Source organism: Agelaius tricolor, unplaced genomic scaffold, assembly GCF_023055355.1.
Source record: "Agelaius tricolor isolate 1412-34295 unplaced genomic scaffold, bAgeTri1.0.p SCAF_37, whole genome shotgun sequence".
Taxonomy (NCBI): Eukaryota; Metazoa; Chordata; class Aves; order Passeriformes; family Icteridae; genus Agelaius; species Agelaius tricolor.
This window is the reverse complement of record NW_027269297.1, coordinates 3,638,971-3,660,663: the sequence shown is the minus strand read 5'-3', so window position 1 is coordinate 3,660,663 and position 21,693 is coordinate 3,638,971. Positions and strand designations below refer to the sequence as shown.

At 52.8% G+C, this 21,693-nt stretch overlaps 2 protein-coding genes across 2 annotated transcripts; one reads left to right on the top strand and one right to left on the bottom strand.

Moving 5' to 3' along the window:
* Nucleotides 1-712: 712 nt before the first annotated feature.
* On the top strand, nt 713-15,264 carry CIMIP2A (ciliary microtubule inner protein 2A). The gene is made up of 8 exons (XM_071453641.1): nt 713-768; nt 3,991-4,160; nt 7,735-7,850; nt 8,028-8,201; nt 9,851-9,956; nt 11,337-11,431; nt 13,449-13,566; nt 15,176-15,264. Exons 1-8 carry the CDS (start codon nt 713-715, stop codon nt 15,262-15,264), a joined length of 924 nt encoding a protein of 307 aa, XP_071309742.1.
* TUBB4B (tubulin beta 4B class IVb) lies at nt 15,254-17,407 on the bottom strand. The gene is made up of 4 exons (XM_071453640.1): nt 17,251-17,407; nt 17,056-17,164; nt 16,870-16,980; nt 15,254-16,461 (listed from the first exon to the last, which is right to left on the bottom strand). Exons 1-4 carry the CDS (start codon nt 17,305-17,307, stop codon nt 15,401-15,403), a joined length of 1,338 nt encoding a protein of 445 aa, XP_071309741.1. The 5' UTR covers nt 17,308-17,407; the 3' UTR covers nt 15,254-15,400.
* Between the last annotated feature and the right edge of the window lie 4,286 nt (nt 17,408-21,693).

Genomic DNA, 21,693 nt, shown 5'->3' with positions numbered 1-21,693 from the left:
GGGACCTGTGAGTGTGAACATGGAGCTGTGAGTGTGAACAGGGACCTGTGTGTGAACAGGGAGCTGTGAGTGTGAACATGGAGCTGTGAGTGTGACCATGGAGCTGTGAGTGAACATGAGCTGTGTGTGAACATGGAGCTGTGAGTGTGAATAGGGACCTGTGTTTGTTTGTGAACATGGAGCTGTGAGTGAACAGGGTCCTGTGTTTGTTTGTGAACAGGGATCTGTGAGTGTGAACAGGGAACTGTGAGTGTGAACATGGAGCTGTCAGTGTGAACATGGAGCTGTGAGTGTGAACAGGGACCTGTGAGTGTGAACAGGGAGCTGTGAGTGTGACCATGGAGCTATGAGTGTGAACAGGGTCCTGTGTTTGTTTGTGAACAGGGATCTGTGGGTGTGAACAGGGTCCTGTGTTTGTTTGTGAACAGGGTCCTGTGTTTGTTTGTGAACATGGAGCTGTGTTTGTGCTGGGGCCACTCCCTGGCACTGCTGGGTCCAGGGCTGGGGCCCTCAGGAATCCTGACAAATGCTGTAAAATTCCTGTGCTCCTCCCAAACGCCCGTGTGGGGAAGGACAGAGCTGTGTCCAGGAGAAGCTGAGGGGTTTTGTGCTGCAGGTGGAACTGTTGGGGCTGACATCACAGAGGCTCCCTGGTGATTGCCCTGAGCTGGGTCTCCTCTCCCCCCTGGCCAGCACGAGCTGTAACATCATCATGGCAGGCTCCAGGGGAAAGAGCATCTTCCCTGAAAACCCCTACCACATCCCTGGGTGAGTTCATCCAAAACATCCATTTCCAATGCACATGGCTCTGCTTGGGGTCAGGGAGTGTTTATGACTCAGGATGTTTTGGGGTTTTTTTAAGACACTATTCAATATTCCATGTATCCATGGTCTGAAGGAGACACAGCTCCAGGGGAAGCAGCACCTTACACAGGGGCAGAGCCACAGACCATGCCATGGCACATGGACAGCAAAGCCAACGTGGTTCTTTTCCTCCCTTTCTCCCCATTTCTTTTAAGCTGCCAAATGCCAGCAGTGCCACTGTGCAGGGCTTGGCTTCCAAATTGTCTTAATATTTGCATCAAGGATTTCTGGAAGTGTCCTTTGACTAAGGGGTTGTACAGATGTGACACCCCCTGGTCACTGGGCTGGAGCCCTGTCCTGCTGCTGGGTCAGAGACTGGGAAGTTTTGTCATCTCCTCCATAAGTTGGATTTCTTCCCAAAGCTCTTTGTGACACTCTCCTCTAAAGGCTTGGAAGGAAGAAAGCCTGGATATGAGGCAGGGGGAGAAGGCAAGATGTGAATGGCAGGAATTTGGGATTTGCTGGGAATTTGTGTGTGGGGTCCTGTGGTGAGACCTGGGCTGGGATGTGCAAAGGAGGTGGGAAGGGCTGGGTGGCCCCAGGGGAAAAGCAGGTGAAGCCCCTGGGGATAGCCCAGGCTGAGGTGAGCCCTGGCACAGGGAGTGCCAGGCGGGTGTGGGGAGGCAGAGCCCGGGCTCAGGGTAGGGTGGAGCACTTTCCTTAGGGCTGCTCCTGCTGGCGACCCAACCAGCCCTTCCCCTTGCAGTGACAGGCAGGAGTTCCATTTCCATCTCTCCACCTTCCCGCTTACATAAGCTCGGAGCCTGGGGGTTTTGTACTCATTTTTGCATTGCTGTGGCCATCTGATGTGACATTCCCTGTGTGCCATCAGAGCTGTGCTGGGACACAGACCAGGGACAGCAAGGAGGGAGCTGTGGCTGGAATTGCAGCCCCAAAATCCCCAACTCCTTCCCTTGCTCAGCCCTGCCTGCCTGCAGCTCCATCAGGAGCAGCTCCAAGCCCCGGGATGGACACAGCAGCTGGGGCTGCTCCTCTCCGGAGCTGGAGGAGGAGGAGGAGGAGGAGGAGGCAAACCCTGCTGCTGTTCCTGTTGGTGCTGTGCAGGCTCGGGGCACCCCCTGAGCCCCCGTGGGTGCTGAGGATGAGGAGGAGCTGCCTGGAGGGCATCCCCAGCAGAGCCTGCACTGGGGTGTCACAGAGGAGGGTTTGTGTCCAGGATGTCCCCGGGTGTCCCATGTGCTGCATCCCCCTGTGCAGCAAAGCTACAACACCCCAAAGAGAGCCCCAGAGCCAGGCAATGGTCACAGCAGGGGTCTGGAAAGGCACCACGGTGCTCCAGGGGACTGGGAAGCCTAAACCCAGTGAGAGGGATGGCTTGGGAGCGTCTGGGTGGGCAGAGAGGGGTCAGTCCATGAATCCTGGGCACAGCCTGGCTCTGCAGAGCTGGGGAGGTTTGGAGACAAGCGAGGATGGCCCAGGGCCAAGGCTCTGCTTGGCAGGGAGGCAGAGCAGGTTTGGGAGTGGTGATGGAGGAGATAGGGCTGAGCAAGGGGGGGTGAGAGGGCTCAGCCTCGGGCCAGAGGGGTTTCACTGCTCACCAGCCTGAGCCCAAACAGGGCTCCCCAAAAGGGGGTCCCTCATCAGCCCCAGCCCAGGGCACAACCAGGGCACAGGATTTACCTGTGACTCCTTCCATGGCAGATCCCCACTGGCTCAGTGACCTCTGTTTAACTGCAGGGGAACAGAGCCCTTTCTCAGCCCAGCCATTATTTTGTCCAGGATCAAAATCCCTCCAGCCATCCTGTAATTATTTGGGCTGTGTCATTTGTGCCCTTGCTCAGTTTATCATCCGTGTTGCAAAACTCATTGAGAACCCCTGGGGATGAGGCACCAGGAGGAATCCTGCATGCAGAGTGGGGAAACCTGCCCAGAGTAAATGCACAGCTCTGCTGGCTGCTGTTTAAGCTATTTGGAAGGGAAAGGACTTACTCATCATCTTATGATCCTCATGCATCATCTGGCTTTAGCCCCGGATCCACGCTGGGCTCATTGATGGAATATTTCTGTCCATTGCAACTGGCTGCTCTTCCTTCCTTCAGTGCTGGAATAGCATCAGCATTAGGAAATGTGAGACTGGGACAGCTCGAGTGTCTGATGGTGTCCCAGAGCTCCAGCACCTGCCCTGCCCTTGGCCACAAGTCACAGTGTCCATCCCAGGGACTGGGCACTGGAGAGATCCCAAAAACCTGAGCTGTGTTTGTTCCTGGGACTCACCACCCTCCCTGTGCCCTGGGTGGGCTCATCTGCTGTGGGCAGAGAGAGGGGGGTGCAAGAGGGCAATTGTTCTGATTTCTGAGTTTCAATACTGAACAAGAGACACTGGGATTTTCTCAGTTACTCACAGTGTGTCAGAGCAGAGAGGCACTGCAAAGTTTAAACTGGGGCACATTGGACTGGAAATGGTATTTTAACTGGGGGATTGTGGATCTTGGTGCTGCCAAAGCCCAGGCTGGGCTGGGAGTTTTCCCATCCACATCCACAGGTGCTGCTTCCTGACCTCACCCATGTTTCTCCATGAACCAAGGGCCTGTGCCTGTACATGCCTGAGAACTGATGAGCAGTTTGTGCTGCCAGAGGAGAACATGCATGTGAAACACAGACACTCCCTGCTGGCTCCTGTGACCACACCTGTGGTCTCAGTTCTCCCCCTGTGCTGCTCCCCCTGGGCTCATCCCATCCTTCCCCTTCCCTGGGCTCATCCCATCCTCCCTTCCCTGGGCTCATCCCATCCTTCCCCTTCCCTGGGCTCTGGACAGGGCCTGCCCAAGGTACAGACACTCTGCAGCAGATCTGCACTGCCAGAGGGCAGGGCTGGATGGGACATTGGGAATTAGGAATTGTTCCCTGTGAGGGTGGGCAGGCCCTGGCACAGGGTGCCCAGAGCAGCTGGGGCTGCCCCTGGATCCCTGGCAGTGCCCAAGGCCAGGCTGGACAGGGCTGGGAGCACCTGGACAGTGGGAGGTGTCCCTGCCATGGCAGGGGTGGCACTGGATGGGATTTAAGGTCCCTTCCAGCCCAAACCAGTCTGGGATTCCACAATTAACCCAGCAGTGGACATCCCCCACTGCCATCTCACTGATGGCTCCTTTCTGGTTTCCTCCTCAGCTATGGGGGCTACGTTCCTCAGTTCACCTTCACGTTTGGGGACACCTATGGCAGAACCACCCACGAGCTGCTGACAGATCCCAACGTCAGGAAGAGCCCTCGGTCCCTGCTGGCACCACTGGACCCCAGGGAAAACCTCCTCCAGTACCATTATCACATTGACCACCCAGGTGAGCAAATGGACCCTGCTAATGAGCACTGTGTTAATTGCCAGCAGTGGGCTCTGTCCCTGGATGAAATGGGATCTTTTCCTGGGAGCAATCACAGCTCTGACAGCTGGAGAGCAGCAGAGTGAGGTGCTGCAGCTCTTGGCCTCAGCTGATGAGGATGGGGACTCTGGTGCTGTGGAGAGGAGAGTTTCAGTTCCCAGGTTATCTTCAGTTCAGTGAAGATAAGCCATTTTATGGCATATCATTAATTCACTCCCCAATTCTTCCAGAATTCCTGCTGTGGTTTAAACCTGGCTGGCAACTAAACCCCCTACAGGTGCCTGCTCACAAATCCAAACCATGGCCTGTATTAGCTTCTACAAAGAAAATTACCTCTATCCCAATCAAACCCAGCACATTCCACAGGCTAAAATCCATCTTTCTGGGGAAGGTCTGGTTTCCTAAATCAGATTCTTTTCTGGCTCACCCGCCTGGTGCACAGCTCACTTTGCTCCAGCTCTGACAGCTTGGCCTTGATTCTGCCTCTTGCTGCTCCTCCTCAGCTCAGCAGAAGGGCTCCTGTGCTTTCCCTTTTCCCTCTTTTCCCTTTCCCCCCTCTTTTCCATCATTTCCCCCCCTCTTTCCCCTCTTTTTTTCCCCCCTCCTTTCCCTCTTTTCCCTTTCCACTTTGCTAACAGGCCCCACCTCCTCCATCAAGCACAGACAGGCTCATGTGGATTCCCAACCCTGGGAATTTGCAGGAATTTCTTTCCAAGTCCCAGCCCTTTGTGCAGAGTGCTGTGTCCCTGCTGAGCAGCCCCAGGCAGGCACTCAGGGCTGCCCTGGGCAGGCCCTGGGGATGTGCCACCCTTTGGGGACACATTTGCACATCCCATGGCTGTTTGGATGCTCTGGACAGTGGCAATGAGTTTCCTCCATGCTGAACACAGGGACAATGTGCCCCTGTGGGATCTGGGTCTTTATTTCCCTGGGGATGGCCACACCCCAGTGCTGCTCTCTCAGTTCTCACTGGGAATTCTTGCAAACCTGGGGCCTCTCTGCTGCTCCTGGCCCTGTTCTCCAGGATCCAGGCCTGCACCACACAGGTGGTGTTTACAGGCTTCATTCCTGGAGATCTGAATTTGCATTTCCTTGCTCTAAAATACACCTTGGACAGACCCAACTAACCAGTTGACCGAGTTGCTCTCTCATTATTTTGGTTCCCTCCTGGTTGCCAGTGCTGGTGCTCGTGTTTGCTGCTCCTCAGTGAGGTCCTGAAGAACCAGCCCTGGTTGTGCTGACAAGGTCACCACAGCTCCTGCTGCCCAGCTGGCTCTGAGCAATCCCTTGACCCTGCCCAGGTGCTGCCTGGTGTCCTCCTGGGTGTTTTATGTGATTGTTTTGTGTGATGGTGATCAATGAGCTCGTGGCAGTGTGGGGCCTGTGGCTCCTTTAGCAAACTCGGTCTCAAGATTTTTCTCAAGGCCTGGCTTTGATAAACTCTCATTGATGGGCACCAATACTTTGATAGTTTCTATCAGCTGAACCCCATTTGTTTTCTTGCTGGCAGTGCAATCAGGCTCTGCTGTTGGGGATCTCTTCCCTCTGGTGACCAGGGAAGGGTTGGGCCAGGGCAGCTCAGGCTGGAGCTCAGGGCAAGGCTCTTCCCCCAGAGGGTGCTGGCACTGCCCAGGCTCCCCAGGGAATGGGCACGGCCCCGAGGCTGCCAGAGCTCCAGGAGCCTTTGGGCAGCGCTGCCAGGGATGCCCAGGCTGGGGTTGCTGGGACAGGGGCTGGGCAGGGACAGGGGCTGGATTTGATGATCCTTGGGGTCCCTCCCAGCTCAGGAGATTCTGTGATTCCATGAGATCAGCCAGGGATGTGCTGAATTGTCCATCATCCATGCTGCAACTGGAACCTGAGCTGGAAATGTGGATATTTCCTCAAATCAGAAGCACTGTGCTCTCCTGGCATTTCATTTTGTGCTTCACTGTGCAGCCTTTCAGAATCAATCAGTTTGCAAACCCCAGGGTGATAAAAAGGAGCTCACATGGATTTCTGAAGCACAGAACAACCTCAGTTTCCTTTTCCTTTGGTTTGTGGGAGAAAGAGAGTAGATTCAACATTCTTCTTAATAATGAAGTAAAAAATTAAACCTGCTTTAAAATTTGCACATTGGATTGAAAAATCATTTTAATCAATGATTTTTCTTCATTTTGGTGCCAGCCTGGATACTTGATAATTCATTGCATAGAGCATATTATATATATTTCACAAAGCTGTATACAGAATATATACACATTATTATGTAATTATGGGCAGATTGCACACCTAAATGCCCACCAGAAGTTTATATACTCATGCAGAAAAAGGCAGATTGTGCTGATTTCTGCAGATTTACAGAAATCATGGAATCATTCAGCTTGGACAAAACCTCTAAGAGTGAGTCCAGCACTAATCCAGCACTGCAGAGGGATGGGCTGTCTGCAGATGGAGCCTCTGCTGGAAGGGAGCTCCTCATTCCCTGGGCTGATGCAGATGTGCTCTCAAGGGGAGCTCACAGGAAGGCTGTAATGACCTGGGAAAAAATGGCCTGAGAGCACAAAAATGGGAGGAATTTGGTTTGTTTGAAAAAGGCAAGGCTGACACAGTAACAGTTGTCCAAGAAGGAAAAGGTGGATTCTCCTCTGGAACTACAGAGGAGGGGAAAATGGGTTCCACTGCTGGCACAGAGAAAGTGCCTGAGCCAGGGGGGCTGGGGAGCCACGTCAGGGGTGATTTTTAAAGGGAAATAAGAGAAAAGTTGCCAAGCTCAGCTGTCCCTGCAGAATCTCAAATGACAGGGCTCTGTCCCTGGTTCACAGTGGAGATATTTAGCATTTGCTGGATGTGAGATAATGTTTTTCCAGCCAGTGTTACAGCAGATCCTTTCCTCGAGGAGCAGCAATGGTGCCAGAGCAAGAATTCCTTGGAGGGGGCTCTGTTTGGGGTGGGCTGACACAGCCACGTGGAGTTAAGGATTGAGGGTTTTTCCCCCTTTCCTACTTTTTAACTTGGCTTTCCCCCTTTTCTACTTTTTAACTTGGTGATATTTTACTGTTTCAGTGACAGCTGGAATAAATGTTATTTAACTGGGATTTGTGCTGGATTTCTGTGCAGGCTGGATTATTGATGGGGCTGATGAGGATCAGAGGAAAAATGGAAACAAAACTTGAGAAAAAAGAACTCAGCAGGCATAAGTATACTGTTCCCAGGATTTGGAAATTGAAGAACCAAGAGGGCTACAAGGAATAATGATGCATCCAAATCATTGTAGGAATAATATGGAAGCCTGTACAAAGCACAAATTCCATATCTCATTGTTTCCTGCAGTACATTCTTTAGGTATTGCAGCTTCCCTTTGGTTTTAGTTATTTACATTTAATTTAGATAGAGTTCATAGTTTGTAGCTATTCTGGGATGTGCATGGAGTGGATCCTTGTGGTTTCTATCAAATTGATCTGTTCTGGTTCTACCCCGCTGCCCTCCAGGCTCCATCCCACGGCATGGGGATGACAGGAATGCCTCATCCTCTAACTCAGTGTCTGTCCCTCAGGTTATGTCACCTACCAGAGCATCAGGAGCCCTCCCGAGATCCCCCTGGGGCCGCAGCCTGTGCCCACGGTGCTGGAGGAGCCGCTGCAGGCCCCCGTGGATGGGCAGAGCCCCCTGGCCGTGCCTGGAGCCCAGCAGGGCTGGCAGAGCCCCCTGGCCATGCCTGGAGCCCAGCAGGGCTGGCAGAGCCCCCTGGCCATGCCCAGTGCCCAGCAGGGCTGGCAGAGCCCCCTGGCCATGCCCAGTGCCCAGCAGGGCTGGCAGAGCCCCCTGGCCATGCCCAGTGCCCAGCAGGGCTGGCAGAGCCCCCTGGCCATGCCCGGAGCCCAGCAGGGCTGGCAGCCCCCGGGGCTGGCCCCACACCCTGAGGCTGAGCAGCTGCACAGGGAGCTGGCCCTGGCACCCCTGGCACAGCTCCTGGGCAAAGGGACAGGGACCTGCCAGTGCCACTGTGCAGGGACAAAAACGGTGAGTGGGGCTGGGGGGTGAGGGGCAAGGAGGGGATTTCACACGGGTGTGAGTGCCTGTTGGATCATGGCCTTTTCTGACCCACAAAATGCCCTTTTCTAACCCACATTATGCCCTTTTCTGACCCAGAGATAGGGTAACTGAGATGTGCTTTAAAAAACTTTTATTCTATTTTCAGTCTCCTGTGAAGGGTGAGATAATACAGATGTTATAATTTACGCTGCTACAATTAGAAGCGATTTCTTAATTACAATGCACTATAAGTGTTTTTGGGTTATTAGCTTTAGCCACACTATGCTGTAAATGCTTTAAAGCTTCTGATTTATGCTATTATGATTAGAAGCTAACTATTTCTTAATTACAATACACCATGAGTGTTTTTTGGCTTATTAGCTTTAATAATATTAGCTTTAATTAGCTTTTTACATTATGCTGTAAATGCTTTAAAGCTTCTGATTGTGATGATGTGAATTATAACATCTGTATTGTCTCACCCTTCACATGAGACTGAAAATAGAATAAAAGCTTTTAAAACACCTCTCAGTTGCCCCATGTCTGGGTCAGAGCAGGGCTTAATCCAACAAATGGCAAGGGCACAAAGTTAGGAGTTTGTGTGGAGAAAGATCAGACACACAAATGTTTCCAGCAGCAGCAAATCCACTCCATCTTCAGGAGATGGTTTTGATCATTAATTGCACTTTCCAATCAAAAACGCTTAATTTTTCCTTTGGCTGGGTTTGGCTTCAATCCCAGTCCCTAAAGTTGTGTTATGCTGTGCTGGGCAGCCAGGCTTGTGCTCCCTTAGGGTGTCCTTGGAGCCCTGATGCTGCCTTCCTCCTCCTCCTCCTCCTCCTCCCAAAACCAGAGCAGTCCCAGCACCTTTGGTTGGGTTTCTGCCCCTGTATCTGCCCCACCTGAATTTCCCACCATCACTGCCTCTCCTTTGAACACCAGTGCTGGGATTTGCCTGTTGAGCTGGGGGCTGTTGAGCACAGCACAGCCAAATATCCCTCCAGACCAACATGTTTCATGGTGTTCTTTTTGTTTGATTGGGGTTTTTTTGGTTTTTTGGGGGTTTTTTTGGTTGGTTGGGGGTTTTTTGGTTTTTTTTTTGGGGGGGTGGGGAGATTTTTTTGGGGTTTTGTTTGTTTGTTTTGGGTTTTTGTTTGTTTTGGTTTTGGGTTTTAAAAAATTATTATGATGTTTATTATTTTTTAATAAAACATATATTTTCTCTGGAGCCAGCAACAGCCTCTGTCACGTTCCTGCAGAAATCCCAGGATTTCTGAAATCCTCTGAAGGCAGAGATTAGAGGTTTGACGTATGGAGTCAAAAGCTGGCTCGGATGTAAATCCCAAGAAGGGGCATTCCTGCTCCTTGCCCTCAGAAACAGATTTACCCAGGAGCTCAGTGCCCAAAGCTCCCCCTGCTCTCCATGGGGGTTTTTGCAAACCCCTTCTAGGGCTGCTACTGGCTCATCTCATGATTTGGCTGTCCCAGAAATGGCTGGGGTGGCTCTTGGAGTGAAGCTGGGAAGAACTGGAAATGGCAGCTGCCATTCCCAGTCCTGGCAGTGATCTAAGCAGTGCAGCTGAGGGGAGAAGCAGGTTTTACTGGTGTTTGATTTGATTTCTCTTTTTTGTTTTGAGCAGCTGGAAAGCGGAGGTGTGGCACTGCCAGGAGGGGTTGCAGTAGCAGATTCCACATTGCCAGTGCTGCCAGTGCCCAACGCCATCCGACAGAAAGTCACCTTAGGTAAAGCACAGCCAGGGCACCTGCAGCACTCTGAGGAAATGATGTGACCCTTCTTCCCAGGGGAACCTCAGTGGCATTGCCCGTGGCTCCACCTTGTTTGGGATGGAAAATATCCCTGCTGCACTCCCTGAAAGGGCATTTATTTGGGCTGCTGTCACCCTTTGGGACTGTCCTGGTTTAGGGCAAATTTGGGAGAAAACCTCCAAAGGGGGCCCCTCCAGAAAGCAAACCCACACAGCCACTCCCCCCAACCGGTTTGGGAAGGATTCCTTGGAGAGAAGTGGAAAGAACCTGTTTATTTAACAGACAAAGCACCCCCAGCACACAAAATGAACAATACCAGGTGACACCACTCTGTCACCGCTCTGAAAAAGATGACAAATTCAGAAAGTCTCTCTGGGGGTGGTCACTCTGCTCTCAGTCCCTCCTGTGCTGGGGCAGCTGCTGCAGCCACAAGGGGCAAACTCTCGGTGTTTGCCAGGTCCCAGACCAGAGCAGGTTCGAGTAGGTCCAAAAAAGGGAAAGGAGAAACAGTCCAGGAAGAAATTTGGACTGTTTAGCTAAACTAACTAATGAGCAGAAGCAAGAGTGAGAGCAAAAGCAAAAAGCAAAAGCAAAAAGCAAAAGCAGCACCATGCACTGCCCTGTCTGTGTGTCCCACTCTTCAGAGCCAGTCTTGAAGGCACAGAACATGACATCCAGCATAAACAGAACACAGGAATGGGGATACAGCATCATAACATCACCCTAGGACAGGGATGCTGTCACCCTTTGGGATGCTGTCACCCTTTGGGCTGCTCTGTCACCTTTTGGGATGCTGTCACAGGATCACAGGGATCACAATATCCCAGTTCAAATGAGAAAGTGTCCAGGCTTTAGGGTGCAGAAGACAAATTTCCCTCTCCAAAACATTCCTTTGGAAAGGGGGAGTTTGGCCTCCTTTTAGGTTCTACCTCACTAGATTTTGTGTAGTTTCAGACTTTATAACGTTTCTCTTGTGGGAATTTGTTGGATGGGCAGAGGAGATGAGGAAAAAAGGTTGGACATGCCATTGTTAGCCCTGAATGTGTATTAAATTGGGAGAAAACGTGAAAGAGCCGTAGATGTAAAAAAAAAAAACAAACAAAAAACCAAAAAAACCAACAAAAATCAGTTCAGGCCATTGTGTTCTCCTTGGGAATGATAAGGCAAAAAACCTCTTTCAGAGAAGATACCTCACATATAAGAATCAATTTTACAATTTAAACAGGTTCATTTTTCCTTCCTATACTTTAAGGTTTTATATTCTTCCCAGTTTCCTCTACTCTTAGAGTGGTTGACCTTCAAATGATCTCTGTATGTTCTCAAGCAGAAAATGTTCTCTTTTGCCTCCTCCCAAAGGGTACACTGGCTACATCCCCTGCTCCCTGGACAACATTGGCATGACCTACCTGTTGGGTGTGAAGAAAGCCATGAAGGAATTTGACCGTCGCCTGGTAAATTATAATTATTGAAATGAGAATGTGCATAATGCTGGTGCTGAAATTTCAGGAGTAGGATTAGAACTGGGGTCCAAGTACGAGTAAAATCAAATGCTGTTAGTTAACATTGAAAAGAACCAGCAGCAATTAAATTCTGTAACTTGTTTCCTTGGGACATTAAAGGATGGTAAATGAGTTCATAAAAGGATTAAGGAAATATAGTGAGGGCTGGGTCAAGAGTGGCTGTTAAAAATGTTGCTCTGGGTGCAGAAATACAGGATGCAACCATCTGCACTTCCTTTATAGAATACATCTCTGTCTGGTTGGCAGTGCTGGTGACTTCCTGTGATATATCTTTTATTTGGTTTTAAGGTTTTTTCCTTTCCTAACACAATTTGTCTTCAAGGGATCTCGACCTCCTTTCTCCTCCTTTTGGGAAGGATGCAGAAATATCCCTCCTGAAAAGCTGTTATCCCCTTGCTGTAAGAACTCCCATACAATGACACATAAACCTCGGGCACTGAAAACGAGATCCCTCCCGCAGCAGCTGAGAGTTTGCATTCAGAGCCACACGCCCCTCCCTGCCCCCAGCACGGCGTGAGACCCGGGGATGCAGAGAGATCCTTGCATGCAGTGGGATCCCTGGGATGCAGAGTGATTCCCGGGGTGCAGAGGGATCCCCAGGGTGCGGAGGGATCTCTGGGATGCAGTGTCATTCCCGGGATGCAGAGGGATCCCCAGGATGCAGTGTCATCCCCGGGATGCAGTGAGATCCCCGGGATGCAGTGAGATCCCCGGGGTGCAGAGAGATCCAGCAGGATCCCCAGGGTGCCGCAGCCTCTCTGGTCCAGCAGATCAGCGCATTAAGCACAGGCTGAGCCCCCCGGGCCACAGGGCCGTGCCTCCATCCCCGAGCACATGGGGCTGATGTAGGAAAAGCGTCCCCAGCCCAGGGAAATCATCCGGGCAGAACTGAGCGGGGAGCGCCGGGCAGCGCCGAGCTTGGCATGAGCGGCATTTCCCAGCGCCGGCTGCCGTGACTGAAACGGAGCAAACGGAACAGAACCCGGCCATTTATCCCTGAATGTGCTGTGTGTCACCCTTCCTGCCCCGGTGCCCTCGGACACGCCTGCCATGCCCTGATCAGCCGGGGTGGGTCCGTCCGTCCGTCCGTCCGTCCGTCCGTGCGGGATTCAGCGCTCCGGCTGCGGGGCTCGGCAGACGCGCTGCAGGGACAATCACACCACAGTTCCAGCTAAGATGGCTTCTGACTTCAAGCCACTAATCTGCTGCCCTAAATCTTTGTTGTCCTCGGTTACAGATGTGCCATGGATCGCTGCTCGCTGCCGGCAGCAGGCACGGCAGAAACGCCCTGGAGGAGCCGCAGCCTGGGCTCCATCCCAGCACAAAGGGCTCGGTGTGCTGGGCTCCGTGACCCACATCCCCGCTCCACATCCCAAACACAGCTCCAGGGACACCTTCAGGGCTTCTGTGGCACCCATCCTGCTGCCCAGCCTCAGAGGGCAGGAGATGATTTGCACTCTTCCTTCAGTTAATGCTCCCTAAGCCTTCCTGTTCCTCCTGGCCTGGGAATTCCAGGCCATTCCTGCCGGTGGGACTCATGGAAACACAAAGGGGGTGAAACCCAAACACAGCCACAGCACAGGAACACCAGCTCCAGGAACAGCAGAGCAGGAGCTTTGGGACTTGGGGATGGCCCCCAAGGGAATAAATCTCTGCAGCCTGGATCAGGATGCCAAGGACAGCACCTGAGCCATGCTGTGGGCATGGGGGACGAGCTGCCAGGGACTGCTGCCAGCATCTGCCAGGAGAAAAATGTATGGAGTGGAAAAAGGGACAATGCAATGTAGCTCTTAATTAGAAAAAAGCAGGACTGGAAGGAGAATTGCTTTATGTTGGCTTAAATATTTTATATAATGCAGAGTCAAAGCACATGACTTTGGTAAAAATAGTGTGTTTTAAAATAAACCATTCCATGTTGTTGTGGGGTCTTTTTTGTTTTGTTTTCCAGCTTTTGGAGAGAAATCCACCTTACACGTTGGGCAGGAGATTCCCCCTGACACACTGGCCAGACACCAAAATTTACAACCGTGCTGGACTCATCCCCAACTACATGGGCTTTGTACCACGTAAGTTCATCAGCTGAGCGAAAACGAAAGTCACTAATGCTAATTACTGGGTTAAGTAGTGCTGCTACTGGCTGGAGTGGCATAGCAGTGAACAATCACTGAGGTGTTCCACATGGGTTTTTTCTGTTCTGTGCTGAGGTGCTGGGACTCTGCCTTGCCCTGGCTGCAGGAGAGCCCAGCATTCCCACTGCCAGCCGCTCCCAGGCTTCACATTTCCAGCCACCATCCCCTGCTGAGGCTCAGTGACATCCCACCTGCCACGTGCCAGGAAAGGGGTTTGCTCTAAAAAGCTTGAAGTCTGATAAAAAGGAAAAGGTAGATGGTGTGGAGGGGTTGAGAAAGCACAGGAAGTGCAGGGAAATGGTATCTGCCATCAGGACAGGTCCCTGCCTGAGCCCTGTCTTGGGCTGCCTGGAAGGAGAGGTCTGGAGGAATTCTGTGTATAAGGGGAAGGTGTGTCCATGCACCTGAAAGCATTCATGTACCAGGCTAAAAAATCTCAACAAATCAGCAACAAATGCCTTGCTGTGTTTGCTCACAGCTCAGTAATGTGGGTGGGAATCATGGAGCTCAGCTGGGAAGAACTGGACTTGCTGCTCATCCTTGCTGCAGTGCAGAGGGGGAAAATGGGAGAGAAGATATGAAATATGGCAGGATTGACAGCAGAGTGGGAAAACAACTCTCCAGGCAGGACTGTGGCTGATGGGGAGGCTGAGTCCAGAGAGGAGAATGTTGAGTGCAGGTCTGACACTGGGCCCTGTTCTGCAGACATTCCCACTTCCCTGCCTCTGGAGCCACCAGTCAGCACAGCCTTAACTGCTCCAACCAGTCCGGCTCTGGGTGGAGAAAATTAATTAAGGCAGAAAACCCTTTTAAACAAAAGCAGTTATAATTTAGAACACTGAACAGAATTTTTTTAGCAGGGAAGGAGCCTGCTCCCTCCTGTCCAGCTCCTCGGTGACAGCTTTGTCAGTTGAAGTGACACCAAACATGAATCGGTTCCATTGTAAAAACCTGCTGTTAATACAGGGTTTTCATGAGACAAACCAGTGCCAGACCCTTGTCAGGTGTTCAGCTCACCCAAAGAGCAGAGGCTGCATCAACACTTGATTATCCAAACCTCTACTGTGATTTCTGAAATCACTGCAGCAGGGCTGTGTGCACAGGACAGCTTTGGTGTCCCTTGTGACAGTGCACCCAGCACCCTTGGGCCAGCCCAGGGCTCCCTGCTGGGTTTGCAGTGCTGAGGAGCTGCAGTGGAGCAGCTCAGCTGCTGCAGGAACACCCAGTGCTGGGTGCAGCTCTGGGGCACCATTTTGTGCCCAGGCAGCTCAAAGCTCCTGTGACCCCTGCTCAGCTCCTGCCAGGCCAGGCTGCACCAGGCTACAGGCAGGTACCTAAATTTAGACACAGCCTGGAGTTAATTCCACCCTCCCTGTTAAATGTGCCCCCCTCCAGCAGTACCTGAGTGTAAGAGAACACCAGACTGACACCATGGCAGTGACACAGCAGAGGCACCTGGCTGAGGGCAGGGACAGAAGGGGGGTTACCATGGGCAGGGTGACAGTGCTAGTGCTAAGGCCAATGTTTTATTGGTTTTGTGTTGCAGACCTGCAGGACATCTGCGGGCTCACCTATGGGGACGGCACGCGGGAATCGTACCGGTGGGAACAGAGGAGACGGGGACTTGCACTGTGAAAACTGCTTTAATGGTGCCTGTACAGCATTGGGAGTGACTCGGAAACAGCAATAATAACACAACACAAACAGAACTTTTGAATGAGAGAGTTCATACAACTTTAAACAAAATTTACAGGTGTTCAACTGCATAGCTTTACTCTGCCTCCTCCTCAGCCTCCTCCTCGAACTCTCCCTCCTCCTCAGCTGTGGCATCCTGGTACTGCTGGTACTCAGACACCAGGTCGTTCATGTTGCTCTCAGCCTCTGTGAACTCCATCTCGTCCATGCCCTCGCCCGTGTACCAGTGCAGGAAAGCCTTTCTGCGGAACATCGCAGTGAACTGCTCAGAAATGCGTTTGAACAGCTCCTGGATGGCCGTGCTGTTGCCAATGAAGGTGGCAGACATTTTGAGGCCGCGAGGTGGAATGTCACAGACTGCTGTCTTAACGTTATTAGGGATCCATTCAACAAAATAGCTGCTATTTTTGTTCTGAACGTTTAGCATCTGCTCATCCACCTCTTTCATGGACATGCGGCCCCTAAAGACAGCGGCCACCGTCAGATAGCGGCCGTGACGAGGGTCACACGCCGCCATCATGTTCTTGGCATCGAACATCTGCTGGGTGAGCTCTGGCACGGTTAGAGCCCGGTACTGCTGGCTCCCACGGCTGGTGAGCGGGGCAAAACCGGGCATGAAAAAGTGCAGACGTGGGAAGGGAACCATGTTCACTGCCAGCTTCCGCAGGTCAGCGTTGAGCTGGCCCGGGAACCGCAGGCAGGTGGTGACACCGCTCATGGTGGCTGACACGAGGTGGTTCAGATCACCGTAGGTGGGGGTCGTTAACTTCAGTGTTCTGAAGCAAATGTCGTACAGCGCCTCGTTATCGATACAGTACGTCTCGTCCGTGTTCTCCACCAGCTGGTGCACCGACAGCGTGGCGTTGTAGGGCTCTACTACAGTATCTGACACTTTAGGGGAGGGCACCACACTGAAAGTATTCATAATTCGGTCTGGGTACTCCTCACGGATTTTGCTGATGAGAAGGGTACCCATGCCAGAGCCTGTGCCACCACCCAGGGAGTGAGTAAGCTGAAAGCCCTGGAGACAATCACAGCTTTCTGCCTCCTTCCTTACAACATCTAACACTGAATCGACTAATTCAGCACCTTCCGTATAATGGCCCTTTGCCCAGTTGTTTCCTGCTCCGCTCTGACCTGGAAAAGAGCCATTTTCGTATTAGATTACGGTCACTGCTTCCTGCTTATTGCTTGCAAGCAAAGCCTAAGAGCATCAGGCTCCATGAAAGCTTTCATCTTATCGAGCGCAGGGCTGTGGTTTCACACAGGCACCTCTGCAGTGGCTCGCCAGACACAGGCGAACATTAATTATCAATGATACAGCAGCCACTCCATTTCTCCCGGTGGCACGCACGGAGGCGGTAACGAAAAACCGAAAAGCAACGACCTCTGGTGCCACCTCGGAGCTGCTCCCAGCCGCAATCCCGGTATTCCACGCCAGGATTAGCCCCGTCCGGGCTGGTCCCTCAGAGCATGTGCGGCGGGGCAGCCCCGCAGTGCCCTGCCCGCCCCACCCCGCGATTCCTCCCGCCCCCGCGCACTCACCGAACACGAAGTTGTCTGGCCTGAATATCTGCCCGAAAGGCCCGGAGCGCACCGAGTCCATGGTGCCGGGCTCCAGGTCCACCAGCACGGCGCGGGGCACGTACTTGCCGCCTGCAACACAGGAGAGCCATGACTACCGCGCCGGGGGGGCCGGGGGCAGCACGGCGGGGCGGGTCCGGGCCCTACCTGTGGCCTCATTGTAGTAGACATTGATGCGCTCCAGCTGCAGGTCGCTGTCCCCGTGGTAGGTGCCGGTGGGGTCGATACCATGTTCGTCGCTGATCACCTCCCAGAACTGCCGAAGAGAAGCGCGTCAGCGGCGGCCGCGCCGGACCGGGCGCGCTCCCCTCCCGCCCCCGCGCCCTCTTTCCCCGCCCGGACCTTGGCTCCGATCTGGTTTCCGCATTGCCCGGCCTGCAGGTGCACAATCTCTCTCATGATGGCGGCAGCTCCGAGCGCTCACTACAGCCCCAGATTTTCCCCAACCGACTCTGGCTGCGAGAAGCAACCGCCAGCCCTTATATAGCAGCGGAGTGCGCGCGCAGCCTTCTTCTCCCCGCCCAGGCGGCCCTTCGCAGCAACGATTGGATGCTTATAGCGAGGCTCTACAAATGACAGAATATAATTGGCTGCGTCGCTGTCACTCAAACTGACGGCTCCCATTAGCCCCGCCCCCTGTCTGTTGGCTTTACAGTTAGGCAACCGGGAGCCGCGAGTGCCCGCCTCAGCTCGCTCACGGCGTTTCTTATTGGCTCAATTGAATGATTGATGTCGAAGCCGATTGGCTGCCGGCCGTGGGGGATGAGCTAACGCCGTTTGATTGGCGGACAACGAAGTGCCCTGGTAACCGTCGCAGTGACTCCGCAGCGGGCCCTGGGCGGTGGCCGCCGCAGCCGCCCATTCACGGAGCCGAGTGCGCGCTTTGCGCAGCGGAGGCGCGGCTCCTCCTCACTGCGGGACAGGGCGGGTTCCCCGCGGGTCCCTAGCGCTTTCCCCCCGCCCCTCAGCCCCGCTCCTCCAGCCAGGTCTTCCTCCTTTCCCCGGTCGTCCCCCCCGTCCCGCTCCAGCCGCCGCCGCAGCGCCGCGGCGGGTGGGGGAAGGATCCCGCCGCGCACGCGCGGGCTGCAGCGACATTCCAGCACTTTCTGGCGCGCGGCCCCGGCCCGAGGGTGGCGGGGCCGCGCGCGGCCGTTGCCATGGCGACATGGCGCGCGGGTGGCGGGAAGGGCTGGGGCGGGCGGTGTGAGGGCAGGATGAGGCGGAGAGGGGTCTGAGGGAGCCTGGCTCCTGTGGCGGCTCGGGGGACCCTAAAGGCTCAGGGGGTCTGGCAGCTGTGAGAAGACTGGGGGGGCTGGAGGATCTGTGAGGGCTTGGGAGCGCTGTAAGGGCTGTGAGGGAATTGTGAGGGCTTGAGGGCTTTGAGGTCATGGGGAGCAGTGAGAGGCTGTGAGGGCAGTGGGGGGTCTGGCTGCTGTGAGGGGCTGTGAGGGCTTAGAGCTGCTCTGAGCCCTGCAGTGGCAGCTCTGTAGGGGCCCCTGTGATGTGAGGGGATGGCCCCAGTGAGGGCCTCCTTCCTGCGAGGGGATCTGAGGTAGACATTGCTTATTTATCAAGGCCTCCCCACATGGGCCTCCATCCTGGGCTGTGTGTGGGTGCTGCAGCCCTGTCATGAGGCAGCCAGACACCCCGTGCTGGATAAATACCACCCTCGCCTTTCCTTGTCCCTTATTCTACCTCCCAGCTTTGTGAGCACATTCTTGCCCAGACAGTGCATCCATTGGTCACAGTTTTATTAAGCATATTTGATTATTGTTTCAGCAGAATCTTTTTATGGTTGTGTCTATTCATTGTGATGCCAGCTTGGTCTACAAGTCCCAGCATCTCTTCTTGTTTCATACTGGAATAAAAACTTGGAAGAGGCTCCTAATGGAGCTCCCAAGGCAGGGAGTCTGGTCCTGCTGCCTTGCCGTGGGGTGGGCTGAGGCAAACGCAGCCATGACCTCGATTCTGCTGACACAGGCCAGCTCTGTGTGACACACAAACGGCTCGTACACATCCTGGAATCCGTGCCTGGATAACAATAATCCAATCCTGTGCCTGGGTCAGGTGAGGAGGAGGTAGCAGGATATAGAAGCCCCGTGAAGGCTTTGGCTGGAGGCTGAATGGCCTCTGGTAGTCGGCTTAATACAAAGATTATGATGGTCGATATTTCTGGCATGTAAACAACATATTCCTGCAGAGGTGCTGGGAGGAGTCCAGGAACACTTGGAGCAGCCCCAGGGCATCAGGAGTGACCGAGAGGGTCCTGGGAAAGGCCTGTGTCTGCCTCTGAGGCTGTGAGACACACACAGCTCATCCCTCACATCCACAGCCGGAATGCAGGAGGTTCATGCAGCTCCCTTTGCCTCAGATAGCTGAGTAATGCAGAGCCATTAGGGTCCAGATTTATCCTGCTAATTACAGGCATTGATTAAATTGTGTTCACACTGGAATCAGTGGAAAGGGATATCTCAGCTCACTCCAGCTCAGTGGAGTCCTCTGACATCACCTTTCTGTTCTCTGTGATGGTGTTTGAGGTGACCAATTCCAAAAACTGCAGCATCATTTCGGTACTAAAGGCAGCCAGGATGAATCTGGATAAGACTTGCTCAAGGTTTCACACAAGGCTGTGCTAATCAGTCAAGACAGCTTTTTCTGCAGGATGTGATGCCATCTCTTCAGAGTACAAAAAGAATCCTGGCTTCTTTCTGATTAAAACAAGGGAATGTGGAGTGTGCTGCCTGTGTGGTGCTGTCTGGGGAGGCACATTCAGCATCAATTCTCTTCAGGTGTGCTCAGCACAGCGTTCAGAGGCACGTGTGCTTGGGAAACCCTGGAAAACCTGCCCTGAGATGGACTGGGGGAGCCACTGCAGGGCTTGGGGGAGGTTTTCTGCCACAAGTGCTGCTGTATTTAATGCAGGTACAGGTTTGGGGTTTTTTCAGCCAGGGCCAGAAAGCCAAGGCCTGTGCATTAGTGCCATGCATGCCCTCACTGTATGAGCAATCCTGAGCCTTTGTGCTTCCCACAGCCTCTACTCCAGCCTGCACTGCCTTTCATGTTTGGGAAGCTGCTCTGTAATGTGTGCAGTGAGCAATTGTTGCCACCCCCAGCATTCCCAGAGGGAGTGAGAGTGGAAATGCTCTGCTTGGTTAAGGCTCCCATACCTGTCTGCAGAACCCAGTGGAGCAGGGCTAGGACCCTATGGAGCAGCTCAGCTTTGCTCTCTGAGCTTCTAGAAGTTTCCCCAGGAGATTCAGCCACCTGAATGTCTAAGGAGGAGGAACTTCAAATTATTTGTGCAATGTTAATTTTTGCTAATTCTAGCCCAGTCAGTGAATATTTTGGTTCTTAGCTACCTGCACATCCACAGGAAAGGACAATTCTATCTTAAATATTTTTCCATTTTTAAATTAAATTAAAATACCAGTACTTTTCTCTGAGAAGGAGCACAGTGAGGAATCTCCATGGAGAGCTGCTGGAGCTGCTGACCATGTCAGCCCTGGTATTTCTAAGGCTGTGGCAGGCCAGCATTAATTAGTGTGTGCCAGGGGGTGAGCTGGCAAATGCCACAGCAGCTCTGTGCCAGAACCCTGGCTCACATGGAGCATTCCTCCAGGGTGAACCTCTGCATGGAATACTGAGTGTGAGGCAAATTCTGGGACAAAAAGCAACAAATTCCATGGTCCTGCTTGAGCCAAATGCTGAAGTGCATTTCTTGGTTTAGTGGAGAGGCTGCACTTGCCAGAGTAGGGAATGCTGGAAGGCAGCTGGGAGGGCAGAGAAAGGAGCAGCACTGAGGTGGGATGTTTGTGGCTCCCACGTTGTGTTTTCATTGCAGACATCTGTCTCGGCTGGTATTTGATTACTATGAAAGCTCTCCTCAAACTCTGCTGCAAGTGACAAGCAGGGAGGTGTAGGTTTCACCTCATTTAGGGGCAGATCCCATCTGTAAGTGCTGCATAAATTAATGCTGTAAGAGGGGTCCTAGAAAACAGCAGGGCAGTGTTACATGGCCAGAGACCCTGGGTATAGCCCAAAGAGACACACAGGGAAGTTAAAACAAGTTGGAAATCGCATTTCTCTTTTGCTGAATTAGGTATTAGAGTTTTTAAAAACTTTTTATTGCAATTGTTTTGGTTTTGTAACCACCTGTATTGCCTTTTGCTTGGAAACAGATTTTACTGTAAACACAACTGGTTTGGCCAGAGTGGGGAGGGACTTTCTTTTCTCTTTTGCATATTACCTTCCCCTTCTACTGAACAAGTGTTGTGTGTGTGTGTGTACAGAGCTGATCCCTCCCCTCAGCAGGCAGGCATGTCATCCTCTCTGGGTGCTTAACCAGTGAGATTGCAGCCTTGTCTGAAACAGGGTCTGAACTGAGCCTCCACCTGGGGCTGGCAGCAGCCCAGACAGGAATCACAGATTCTGTTTCTGTAGGTAAAAACCTGAAGCCCTGAGTTAAGGGAGGGACGCTGGAGGATGAGTGTGGGTGGGAGCTGCCTCCAGAACCAGAGGGTTTTTGGTGTTGGGGTTGTTCCAGGTTTGTGGTAACACTGAAGTGAGACGTGGGTATGTGCAGGTGTTTTCTTATTCTCGTCTGATTGTTACTTCTAAGGATAAACAGTCTTGTTTTCCAGAAGTTACTGCTCCTGTGCTATTGAAGTTATGGAGGTGAGAGGCTGCTTCCAGAGACCAGCGAGTGAGAGGTGCAGCTGTGGGATTTGTGCCTAAGGGAAATCAGAATACCTGAATGGGATCAAGCCACAGACCCAGCATCTTGTC

What these genes read in the sequence shown, in the direction of transcription:
- CIMIP2A (XM_071453641.1), top strand. Translation starts at nt 713, where the DNA reads ATGGCAGGCTCCAGGGGAAAGAGCATCTTCCCTGAAAACCCCTACCAC. An exon ending in TTATCACATTGACCACCCAG is followed by an intron (nt 4,161 to 7,734) that starts GTGAGCAAATGG and finishes TCTGTCCCTCAG; the next exon opens with GTTATGTCACCTACCAGAGC. An exon ending in ACTGTGCAGGGACAAAAACG is followed by an intron (nt 8,202 to 9,850) that starts GTGAGTGGGGCT and finishes TTTTGTTTTGAG; the next exon opens with CAGCTGGAAAGCGGAGGTGT.
- TUBB4B (XM_071453640.1), bottom strand. Translation starts at nt 17,307, where the DNA reads ATGAGAGAGATTGTGCACCTGCAGGCCGGGCAATGCGGAAACCAGATC. An exon ending in CTACTACAATGAGGCCACAG is followed by an intron (nt 16,981 to 17,055) that starts GTAGGGCCCGGA and finishes CCTGTGTTGCAG; the next exon opens with GCGGCAAGTACGTGCCCCGC. An exon ending in GCCAGACAACTTCGTGTTCG is followed by an intron (nt 16,462 to 16,869) that starts GTGAGTGCGCGG and finishes GCTCTTTTCCAG; the next exon opens with GTCAGAGCGGAGCAGGAAAC.